Source organism: Lagenorhynchus albirostris, chromosome 21 (genome assembly GCF_949774975.1).
Source record: "Lagenorhynchus albirostris chromosome 21, mLagAlb1.1, whole genome shotgun sequence".
Classification (NCBI taxonomy): Eukaryota; Metazoa; Chordata; class Mammalia; order Artiodactyla; family Delphinidae; genus Lagenorhynchus; species Lagenorhynchus albirostris.
Window position 1 is genome coordinate 17595167 of NC_083115.1, and position 12743 is coordinate 17607909.

A 12743-nucleotide genomic window follows, 5' to 3' on the forward strand; every position below is an offset into this window, starting at 1 on the left:
TGCTGAGTGGGTGGAGCATGGAGGCAGAGGTCTGGTAAGGGCGGAGCTACGGTTCTTAGGGACTGCGTGGGCCAGGTCAGGGGGACTCGCTCTTCTCAGATGCTCCCCTGCCCTGATGCTTGCCTGGCTGTCCCCTTCTTCTTTGCCTTTCTGTTACCCTCTCCCTCCTTTGCAGTGGCTGACTCGTTTTTTCATAAATAGCTGTAGCAGTTTTATCAAAATTATTACATGGAATTCATAATATGACTTACTGGGTATCTAAAATTGGTGAGTTGAACCTTCTGTACTTTTCTCTTAAGTCACCAGTGAAGTTCCTCTCTTAAGTCTCCAGTGAAGTTTCTTCTTAACGGTTGATGACCTTCAAATTGTTTTCCTGTTGATGCACAGCTCTAAATCAAGCCCAAAATAAAGGCTCTCTGGTCCTAAAAATTAAAGTTACCTTTCCACTCTCATCAGAGCCTAATATCTAGAGATTGGCTACTCCCCAAAGAGCTTACATTTGTGCATGCATGTTCATGCCTGTCTAATTAGAGCCTAGGCAGAGCTAAATCCTATCATCATGTGGCTTTAGAGACAATTATTCCTGAGACAGACTTTCTTTTTTAGGTAAGAGTGATACCCTTGGAGAACTCAGTAATAGTAGTACTCTTAAAATGACTCAAAATAGGTTGCGATTATTCCACAAATATTTATTATAAATATGAACAATAGCATGTTAGATACATAATAAAAATGTAGCCTCGGGGCTTCCCTGGTGGCGCAGTGGTTAAGAATCCGCCTGCCAATGCAGGGGACATGGGTTCAAGCCCTGCCCCGGGAAGATCACACATGCCGCGGAGCAACTAAGCCCGTGCGCCACAACTACTGAGCTACTGAGCCTGCACTCTAGAGCCCGCAAGCCACAACTACTGAGCCCCCATGCCACAAATACTGAAGCCCGTGCGCCTAGAGCCCATGCTCCGCAACAAGAGAAGCCACCACAATGAAAAGCCTGAGCACCGCAACAAAGAGTAGCCCCCACTCACCGCAACCAGAGAAAAGCCTGCGTGCAGCATCGAAGACCCAATGCAGCCAAAAATTAAAATTTTTAAAAAAGCATCTTTAAAAAAAAAAGTCGCCTCCTTCAAAGATGTTACACCTGCATATTCTTCCAAAAGGGTAAAAGATGTGAAAACTGTCGAATGTTCTCAATTTCTGATCTCAAGACCCTGTAAGACTGTTTGCAGAGAAGCAGCACAGGGCGCTATAGCATCTAATATCTAAAGAGGCACACTTTGCACTTTCTTCCACTGTTTCCAGTATGGGAAAATTGATCCCTTACTTTTCATTCCTTAGACTTTTTCAGTGACCTTCAACACTGATTTTCTCATTTTGTGGAGGTATATCAGTCCTGGTACGAACTTTTGTTTCTTGTTTTTAGAGTCTTCGGACTGGGAGCATAAATTTGATATCCATGGGAAAAGTTGAGTATTCCAAGGAAGTTATGTTCTTATATTAACCTACCCTATAGGATATCCATAAAGGGTATAAGGCGTTATACCAATATGCAGTGATTCACTGGGATAGAAATGATCTCAGAAAGATAATCGCAAAGACATAAGAGCTTAAATTTCTTTATGCAAATCAGTACTTCTTTTTATCTGTTCATTCTACAGATGAATACAAAGTAATTTCATCCAATATGGTTGCTGTGTAGTGTACACACATATATTCATTAATGTTAAAATCGTGCACATTATATATAATGATTATGCACATAATTCAGAGACACTCCATTTACTGGGGTGCTTCCATGCGGAGTCAGGTGCGTTCATAATTAGAGGAAAGGAGAAAGAAAACAATCTCAGAAGCATTCGTTTCTTTTCCGTTTCACCAACCATAAAGCCGGGCCTTCAGTCTCACTACCCTCAGGATTCTTTCGGGGTTTTTAGCAACCACTTTAGAACCAGCTGTATGCTAAGTTGAGAATTGCCACCACAAAAGAAAACACTGTAGTGAAGAACCGGCTGGGAAAAAAGCGTACACCAAGAGAAGCCCCGGCCTTTCCGGAGGCGGCGGTGGCGATAGTTGCTCCTACAATCCCTAAGTGGCTTAAAAGAGTTCAAATTCTCAGAGCACATGATTTGTGTTTCTAACTCCGGTGGTTTCTGGATTCACAACCCAAGGTGCTTCCTCCTCACGCACAGTCCACGGCGGACGTCGGCCCCGCAGCCCCTGTTGGTGGTGCATTCCCGCGTCCCCCCAAAACGCCGCGTGCAAAAGAGGCGCCCCAGCCGCTCGCGCCAGCCTCCGGGTCTGGAGCACCAGCCCCGCCCTCGCTGACCCCCGCCTGTTTAGCGGGACCCGCAAGTTGAGGCTTCCCTTCCTAGCAGGAGGCACGGACGTTGGCCCCGGCGCCTAAGGACGTCGTCGAGGCGCATCCCCAGGGGTGGCGGCTCGCCCCGTCCGCGCGGGGCCAGCGAGGAGTCCGGTCAGTGCACACGACTCCCGGGGCTGCCCCTCCCCGGCCATGCCCCGCGCGCGTCTCCGCGGCCCGCGTCCGCCGCCAAGGGTCCTCGCCCTCGGCCCGGCGCGTTCGCTTCAGCCCAGGGGCCAAGCCGGAGGCGGACGGGCCAAGGTGGGCGCCTTCACTCCCCGCCTCGGGCGCCCCTGAGGTGCCCAGCGACGAGGGCGCGAGGCCCCGGGGCGCAGCGGGGACGGCCCGGAGCGCCGCGAGAGGCCGCCGGGGGGCGCAGCGGGCCGCGCCGGGCAGGAGGCCGCGGGGGGGCTGGGGCGCGGGCGGGACGCGCGGAGGCGGGGCGGAGGCTTCCGCCGCCTCCTCCTCCCGGGCCTCCTCCTCCCGGGCCTCCTCCTCCCGGACCTCCTCAGCCTCCGCCTCCGCCTCCGCCTCCTCACCGTCCGCCTTCTCCGCGCCCTCCTCTCGCAGCCACCGCCTCCGCCGGACGGAGGAGCCGGGAGTCCGCGGCGCCGACTCGGGGCTGCGGGATGGGGAGTTAGCGCCACGGCGGCGGCAGTGGCCGCGGCGCAACCGGCCGCCGCCCCCGGGCCCGTCCCGCCGGGGACGCCGGGCGCGGCCAGCCAGCCCCGGAGCCAGGCCCGCGGGCAGCGGCGGAGGCGGCGGCGGAGCTGGGCAGGTGGATGCGGCTGGAAGATGGCGCCCTCGGGCCCGGGCAGCGTCAGGCGGCGGTGCCGGCGGGTCCTGTACTGGATCCCCGTGGTGTTCATCAGCCTCCTGCTCGGCTGGTCCTACTACGCCTACGCCATCCAGCTGTGCATAGGTGAGTGCGCGCCCGCCCTCGCTCGGTCCTCCCCCCGCCCCCGGAGGGCCGGCCCGGCCACTCAGCGGCCTCTGCGCTCGCCCCTCGCCCCCTCCGCCGCCCACTCGACAGTCCCGGGACGCCGGGACGCCGAGCGCGCGGTGCCGCGCGCCCGCTCTCCCCACCCCGGAGTCTGTCGCGCCCCGTGCGCCGCCAACTGGCTGTTTCTCGGCCGGCGCCGCGGCCGAAAACAATCTCGCGGCAGCCTCCCTCCACTCGCGCTACCGTCGCCTTCCCCTCGCAACTCTCCGGCTACGGTGTTACCTCCACCCGGACGCTCGCGCAGCCCAGCCACCCCCGCCCTCGGCAGGCCGGCACCCGGGACAACGGCGGTGTCCGCCGCCCCAGCCTCCGCCGAGGGGTGAGGCCCGGAGAGGCTGCGCTGGAGGCTGGAGGGCTCCGAGCTGGGCCCAGGATCTGAGCTGCGCCAGACCGGCGCGGGGGACGGTGGCCTCGCGTGTCAGAGCTGCCCGTTTCTGGTTGTCCTTAATCCACTTTTTAAAAATTTGTGACAGCCCGCAGGGGCGTTTTTGCTGCCTTTATGATCTTTGAGCGTTGCCAATTGGACACTTGCTAGTGAAGTGGAGGTGGGTGGGTGGTCAGCTACTATAAAGTATTTTCGAAGATACATGCAGTACGCAAGACCGTAATTTACATGTTAGAATAATAGAAGGAAGAAAGGAGGCGACCATCTGATGTTTCTTCATCCGGAGAGCCAAGTGGCGCCAGTCCAAGTTTTAGGCTCCAGAATCGGTTGGATGGGGTATTTGCAGCGCTGAAGATGAGAAGGAAAAAAGTTGATTGCGCACGATTAGGGAATACAATTCTGTTTCTTAATGTAAGCCGGTTTCTACCTTAGAGGTTTTGTGAAAACTCATCTGTGTTATCAGAAAAGGTGATAAACCAGAGGATGACCTTTCTGCCAGTGACTTGTGAACGCTTTTTGTGTTTTGTGTTTTCGCCCTCCGGAGCATTAGCTTCCCGTGAGGCCAGGAGAAAGGTTAAACGGTGGCCTGTTTAGTTGAACCTTCTCAATTTAAGTGTTTTGCAAGCTGCAAGATTCAGTCATAGAATCTTCTCTGAAGCCATCTTACCTCAAAATGCTGCCCCTTGTGAGAAATAATAGGTGTCAGAATAATACACCAAAATAATTACTGGCAAAACTTCTAACAGAATTGAGACTAACTTCCCATTTCATATAGTTTTAAAATTTGATATTATTACTATATTGTTTATTGAATTTAGAAACAATATTTCAGTACAAAAGTAGCTTTTTTTAAAAAAAAGAAGGATTGGGTACCGAAATCATCAAGACAGTGCAACTGAGTATGTAGCATTCAAGTTATCAAAAATGTACAGGAAAAAATTTTCAGAAACGTACTTTTTGTATTAACTGTTAATATTAAAACAACTTGCCTTATTGAGGTATACTGAAATGTTACATAACTATTAGAAACGTTTGTTGTATTTCATTCCTTCTCTTAAAGAGAAGCAGTGAGCAGTTTCAATTACTGTAACTAGTGCAAAAGAGAAAAGTCTCAGAAGACCTCAGTTATCAAAACAGGCAATTTATTTGCCTACATTATCACATTAAGATAAGAAGCTTAGCCTGATGCAGTCTCATGCCCATCAGGAAGAAACCCATGAAGGCTGGGAGAGCTTTTCTTCCCTTACAATTATCTCTGTCCCAGCTGAGTTCTACATAGTATGTCTTACTGTATTGAGTGGACAGGTGATGGGGGAGGAACTAAATGGAAAACCGCTGTTTTATCTGAATATTATTTATATATTTTTATTTTAATTTCTGTAAGTTTAAGATAAATCTAAAGTATCCATGAACTCCACATCACTATTTTAGTAAGTGAAAATTTGAGAGGGGAACGCCTCTTTTTAAACTGCCTAAGTGACATGGCCTGTTTTTGATACTTTCCCTGGAAATCAAAAGTGAAGTCTCATATCATTTCTCATGACTGCCTCCCTCACCTGGTACAATGCGTGTCATGTTGAAAGCAATAAATAGCCTTGAATAAACAACAAGAACAAAATAATTCAGAGGCAATCTCTCTGAAGTTGTCAGAAAGTAGTTTTTATATTAAGGCTATAGAAACAAATGTAAGTAATCGTATGAAACGTCTAGATCCTAGAGTCAAGAAGACAGAGAAAATTGAAAATGAATTTGATTCTAGACGCTGTGACAGTTTAGGAGGGGTAAGCTCTAAAAGCTTGGATAGCCTTGGTTGGGTGGGAGGTTGAAATTAACTGTACAGTTCCCTTACAGGCACTGGGAAAGGGGGCCACTGGTGTGGCAGGCACAGAAAAGCAGGCTTCTCTCCTTTTCACAAACAAAGCAAAGAGGAATGCCAGCCTTCCCAACCCCCCAGCATTATTCGCATATCTGACGGCCCTGCCCTTTGTGGATTCTGTTTCTCTTGGAAGTTGCTGTTTACCATCAGATTTTCCAAATTTTACCCATAAAACATTGGCCAGGGTTGGGACCAGGGGATGGGGGTTGGGGGTTGGGAATTAGAGTGAGTAACAAACAGAATAGAAAAACAGGGCGGTTTACCCTGGCCTTCCTTCTGTATCTGCTGTCAGCAGAGATGACCCTGAATATAAATTACTTTGTGCCCTTTGCTGAATTAACTGCAGTTTAGGAGTAGTGCTTACCCTGGTATCCTTGGAAACTGGAGATAATGATTCTCATTACAGTTAGTTTCTATATTTAAGGATGTGGATGTGTGTGGCTCTCTAGGCACTTTTTCAATTAGCATAATGTTTGCTTAGTGTTTGTATTTAGAAAAAATAAACTCATATCTCTTTTTGGAATATGTGTACATAAAAAATATACGGGATGTACATATATTGTATGAGAGTCAAGTATTTGGGGTTAGTTTCCTTCCTCATCTACCAAAGAAGAGATAAAATAGAGCTGCTGCTATGTGTGCTCATTTCAGAACATGTTTATCTAGTCAATTGATTAACTGATCTCTTCTAGTCCCTCCTTCTGCCTCCTACTACTCTCTCCACTCCAGCTTCTTTTATGTCTTATCTGTCTTTGGATCCCTTTAATTACTAGTTAGCTCATTTTCCATAAAGTAAGATAAATTCAAAGGGTAAAATCTGTAAGGTGGGTAATTAGGATGCAGAACAGTAATGACAGTAATCTGCAGGCGTGCTTGGTTCAGGGAACATACTAAGCATGGCGTATGTGTTTTCCAGATCCATTATGTCAGTCATTGCGTTAACTTTGTGGAATACGGTGACTGAAGTTTTCCCTTTTAAGTGCTAACACTTAAAATTGTTTTAACTATTTTTATACCTTTTAATTTGATAATAATTTCAAAGTTACAGAAGAGTTTCAAGAATAGTACCAGAAAGCTCCACATACCCTTGTTTAATAATTTTGGTTTCCACTTTTCTAAAATGTATTCCTTCCCTGCCTTCACCTTAGGCAGGTGCCATGAAACATTTATTATTAAGTTGTGTGCTCATGTGGTTCTGAGTTTGCTTATGGATTTACTGAAGTCATTTCAGAGAATCATGAAGATTGCAAAGCTTAAAGATCATTTAGGCCAACTCTCTCTGGCATTTGTAGATGCAGACATTAAATGTCCAAGAGTTGCTACCAGTTCTATGTCCTTTTTCCAAATTAACCAATGTGACTTCAGCTTCTCTGGTACAAATGTTAAAATGTCTCCCTTTCCTTGCAAACCCCTCACCAAATCTCTCTAGCCCAATGAAGTCCTTTAGCAAGTTCATTAAACTTTATTGTTGTTGTTTAGTAAGAGTTAACACAGCTCTGAAAGTAAGGGAAACAGCCTTTATATAATGATTTCAGAATTTTCAAAGGGTTTATAGTTTGGGCCAGATAGTTACAACCACTCAACACTACTGTTGTAGCACAAAAGCAACTTTAGATAATTTAACAAATGGGTGTGACTGTGTTCCAATAAAACTTTACTTATAAAAATAGTCAGCAGGCCAGACGGCCCTTGGGCAATAGATTGCTGACCCTGGATTATGTTAGAAGTCAGACCATTAGAATATTGGGGTTTTACTCATGGTTTTGCAGTCTTTATTATTAATAAACACCTCTCAGAAATGACTGCAACCTCTTGTATTCCACAGTGATTATTGAAGATGTTCAAGAATTATAAGATTAGTCTACATACTTAAGGATCAGTTTAGGAGATAGAAAATTACGTTTTCCTTCGTTTAAGGATATCTTTAAGGATAAAACATATAAAACCTCATACGTGGATTCTGTTATGATCTACCATTAATTCAAGGCCATTGCATGTTCAAGGATGGAGACTGGATGGGGCTCTAAGTTGTTTTCCATCATGAAAGGAATTTGAGCCCCACAGAGAAAGAACTGTGTTTTTGTTATTGGTAAACTATCATTTTTTTAAATTATGCAGGACATTAAAACTTTTTTAGAAAAAACTGACGACAAACGATCTTGAGAATACAAGTGTTACAAGTCTATAATTATTAAAATAGTTTTAAATGACACAGAAAGCACATCCGTAGAAGATGTGCACATGCTGAATGTTTAATGCCTAAATACTTAGAAATTATTTCTTGTTGACAGTTGATTTAAAATATATTAGTTCTTTAACTTTTCTTGATATTATCAAATACTTTCAAGATTTTTAATTCTCTAAATAGAGGGATAAGAACTCAATATTTCTTCAAATCTAAAATTCAAATGTATAAAATGTGATATACTCCACATTCTTGACCTGTGTACCATTTGACTTTAATATAAACGGTCAGTGGGAAAGGAGAAAAAAAGCCTCTGCTTAATGCTTTCTTGGTGCCATTTAGTGTGTCAGAAAACTTTTTAATTTGTATATTGGACAATGCAGCATTACTGTTTGCTATTAAATCCTATCAGAGATGACATGACATAGGTAACGCAGTTACCATGGTACTTAGCATGCAGAGGTGCTCACTAAAAGTCTAATGAATTAATGTCTTTGATTTTTATGAAACAATTGTATAAAGTAAATAGGTAAGAGAAGAGGGTCTAGAAGTCCAAACTCAATTTAAGGTTTATTGTGGAGAATAAAAGTTTACTTTCAGATGCTTACTGAGAATGCCATGTCCATGCCATCAAATTAAATACTTGCTCAAGTGTTTCCAGTAGTTAAGCAGAAGCTGAAGGGATGGTTTCTTAAGTCAAGATAATTGTCTCTAGAGAAGGTGCATTTCTGCAAGGTTAGAAAGAGGCCAGCTTCAGAGGGGTTTGAGCAGGGTTCATTCAAAAGTGTTTATTTAACCTTTGTTATGTGCTAGGCACTTTTTCCCCACAGAGATGATTTAGAGGAGAACTGAATAGACATCTTTTCCTCACAGCTAAGGGGAAAAATTGCCTCTGGAAAAACAAAACAGAACAAAACTGAAGCCTTCCCTCCAGCTTGTGCATGAGGAGAAGGGTTGGTAACTTTCAAAATGCGGCTCCCATGGCACAGGGGCAGGAAGGAGAAATGGAAAATGAACCACCCCAGTCCTGGGAGCCTGTGAGTTGGTTGCTGTACCAGTGTTAAATCAGAATGATCAGTACAGCAGGTAAGAAGAGCTGATGGAGAGCACGTCACTAGTGATGACTGTCTAATCATATTATCAATCTACCACATATAAATATCTCAGAGCGAGATTATGACCAGCAATTTTTGCCTCAGCTGCTTACTATGTGGTTGTTTCAGTTGCCTCATTTCTTACCCAATGCTTGGGCAACTTTTACGGTGCTCTCAGCTTAGGGCCTGTGGCTTGGTGAGTAAATGTGAGAACTTCCTGAACACACCTCATTGAATCCATGGGAAGACTGGAGAACCTAGCTTAGAAAATGAGCAGAAACCAAGAGAAGGTGGGTGAAGCAGAGCTGACGTCATACCCTTGGAAGGAGCTGCCGCCCTAGTGGCCAGCCATCCCAAGCCCTGGAGCCATCCCTGCGCCCTGTGACTCCATAAAGATGGTTCTGGGAGCATCAGCTGGCTGAGCTGTTGTTGTGCCCACATCCCAGGCAACAGGGTTTATTTAGCAAGAGCAGGTGTTTGATCCCTTTGGCCTCCGTGGTAGGAAGAAGTGCCAGGAGGACAAAAACCAAACAAACCAAGAAGACAAATATTCCAGAGATTAGTATAGATGGAGCGTTCTCAGTGAGAAGATTCTCAGTGGACTTTGTTTGCTTCGTTTGTTTTTCTTTTTCATCTTGATGGAAAATTTGTGGTTTTTCTTCTCAGAAAAATGGAACCAGGACTTACATGTTGTAATTTATACTGCTGATTTCATGCATTTTGACTGTTGTATCACATCGCTCAGCCTTCTTTCCTCTAGGAAGTGGTGAGTTCGTGGGTCCCCTGAGACTGCAACATTGTCATGACTGGAGAAATACTATCTCATCTTACTTGCAAAATGATAGATTTGCCATAGATTCTTAATGTTCTCCGTTGGGCAAACAGTTTTACAAAGATTGTTTAGAAAGATAGTCTTAATAGTATGTGGAAGCCTACGATTTTATATAACCATGTAGATATATACCAGAGAATTAATAATAAAAGCATAACATAATTGAATTAATTTCTTTAATCGTCCATTAAACATTGTTGAAATATTTTTCTCTAATTCTTTTAAGGGTAATTTTATGTTATCTTAATTGTTATCTCAGTCAAATGCTGAGAATGGAAAAGGGTGGAATTTGCAGGGCAGGGGGTGGGGTGAGGGCAGCTGGGAGGAAGTAGATGACCTGATTTCTTAAGAAGCATATGTTAGCAATAAAGTAACTGGCTATGATTGCCTGAAATTTTTCCGTTCAAAATTAAATCACATTTGAAACGTTTGTGTAGCATTTTTCCTAATTTGACTTTTCATCTGACTATGACTTTTAAATTCAATTTTAAATATTTGTGCCAGAAATGTTAAAAATCCATTTTTATTTGGGAGACACTGGAGCAAAACTATCTGCTGCATTTATCATCTTAGCGCTTCTCTGCACTCTAAAAAATGCATATTGATGGTAGTTCATTTTAGATATGTTGTTGATTACATTTTTAAATGCAAATGAAAGAGAAGTGCTTTTACAGATCACTGAGCTTTATTTCTTTGCCAGTATTTCTCCATGGTATCCTGAAATTTCTCCTCATGTAGAGTGTCAGTTAAGCTTTCCTGCTATAAAGTATTTTGACCTCTGGATTTATTCACTAGCATCACCACCCTAAAGGAACAGAATGGTCCAGATCAGTTCTTCAGTAAAATAAATGCCAAGCAATAATCAAAAAACCTTTTTCTCTACATCCTTTAAAACCAAGTACCCAAAGAGTACAATAGTTTCAAGGTAATTTGCTTATCTTCATGGTCATCTTATAATAGCAACAGTCCTTGTAAAAAGCAGCTCATGTATTTACAAGAACTTTATAGATTTATTTGATTATAACTAGGTGAAATTTGGCAGACCAGAATGCTTTGTAATGCCTATCTATTTTCTCATATATATAGATACAATTAAATTTCTGACTCTGTTTATTGCATTATGTAAAAAGTGGATTTTCACTGTATTTGAATGAGTATGTTTAGAATGAGGTGACTGAAAACCCAGACCAGACTGTGTCCCTATGGTTTTGGGGGTCCAAAGGTCATCTCAGGAGAGGTAGTAGGTGGCTGAATCTGAAGTGTGGCTTTTCACCAAATTGGTAGGGATGTGAGAGATGGTGCAACGTAAAGTACAGTCTCTGTAATGTCCATATAATTCACATTGGGAATATGGTAGTGGGAAAAACAGCCTGCTCCAAAACAGCTGATGCTGAGCCCTAATGAGAGACACCTGGTACCATTTACCGCCGGAGAAAAAGATTTCAGTGTTATAAACCTCAGACTGTAAGTCCCAAGCCTGCTCTGAATTGCAGGGACTAATTTGTGATCAGGGTTTTTACTTGGTGGCCAACTCCATGTGACATGTTGTAGGAAGAAAGACAGTAAGGGATTTATGTGCTTAACTATGACTAGTGATTATACAGGACACCTCCAGGGAGGTCCATTAATGTGAAGGGATGCAGGGCAGAGACCAGCTGGAATTAATCAAGGTTTTAATTATAGCATATTTTTAATGAAATGCAGCTTATTCCAGGACTAGGACATACTAAAAACTAAGATATGCACAACTGAGAGCTGTATGTAGGTTGGAGGGGGTGGAGAGCAGTGATTCATTTGGAGGCCCCCATAAACTTACATTTTAGCAAGCAATTTTAAAATCCAAGAATAGAATGCATTTCAAACCATCCATAATTTATTGAGTACCTCCCTAATTTGTTCATTCATTCAGAAATATTTGTTGGGCTTCCCTGGTGGCGCAGTGGTTGAGAGTCCGCCTGCTGATGCAGGGGACATGGGTTCGTGCCCCGGTCCGGGAAGATCCCACATGCCGCGGAGTGGCTGGGCCCGTGAGCCATGGCCGCTGAGCCTGCGCTTCCGGAGCCTGTGCTCCGCAACGGGAGAGGCCACAGCAGTGAGAGGCCCACGTACCGCAAAAAAAAAAAAAAAAAAATATATATATATATATTAACGGCTCTTAGAGTTTACATTCTAGTTGGAGGATAGGAAGAACAAGAGACACAGTAGCTTATATAATGTGTTAGAGGCTCCTAAGTATCATGACAACAAAGCAAAAAAGCAGAGCAGAAATGATGGCAAATGCCAGTGGAAGTTTTCCTTTTTTAGTTTTTAGATCACCATGATAAGTCTAGTTGTCATCTGTCACCATTCAAAGATATTACATAATTACTGACTATATTCCCCACACTGTACTTTGCGTACTCGTGACTCATTTATTTTGCAACTGGGAGTTTGGACCTCTTAATCTCCCCCACCTATTTCTCTCCTCCCCCCACCAACCTCCCCTCTATCAACCACTTGTTTGTTCTCTGTCTCTAGAACTGTTTAGTTGTATTGTTCATTTGTTTTGTTTTTTAGATACTACATATAAGTGAAATCACATAGTATTTGTCTTTCTCTGTCTGATTTATTTCACTTAGCATAATGCACCCTAGGTCCATCCATGTTGCTGCAAATGGCAAGATTTCATTCTTTTTTATGGCCAAGCTATATTCCATTGTATATATAGACCACATCTTTTTATCCATGCGTGTGTGTGTGTGTGTGTGTGTGTGTGTGTGTGTGGTGGGATGGTCAAGGAATTTAAGCAATGACTCAAAGATGCTGAGGAATTGAACCATGCTTGCACTGGGAAGAAATGCATCTCAGGCGGAGGGAACCGTCAGTATGGAGGCCCTGAGGCAGGAGTGTGAGAGCATGTTAGAGGAGGAACAAGGTCATTTTGGCTGGAGGGGTGTGAGCAGGGGGAAGGGACGTAGGTGACAAGGTCAGAGAGGTGCAGAAAAGGTACAGATTATGGGACCTCATAGGCCA

General features: G+C 44.2%; 1 protein-coding gene across 4 annotated transcripts in view; it reads left to right on the plus strand.

Annotated features, from left to right (window-relative positions):
- The first annotated feature begins 3061 nt into the window (after positions 1 to 3061).
- Positions 3062 to 12743, plus strand: part of ZDHHC2 (zinc finger DHHC-type palmitoyltransferase 2) — a 76093-nt gene continuing 66411 nt past the window's right edge. For all 4 annotated transcript variants that reach the window (XM_060136571.1, XM_060136573.1, XM_060136572.1 and 1 more), the window contains exon 1: positions 3062 to 3278. In XM_060136571.1, coding sequence (XP_059992554.1) covers positions 3152 to 3278 — 127 coding nt within the window. In that variant the 5' untranslated portion in view covers positions 3062 to 3151. The remainder of the gene's footprint in view (positions 3279 to 12743) is intronic.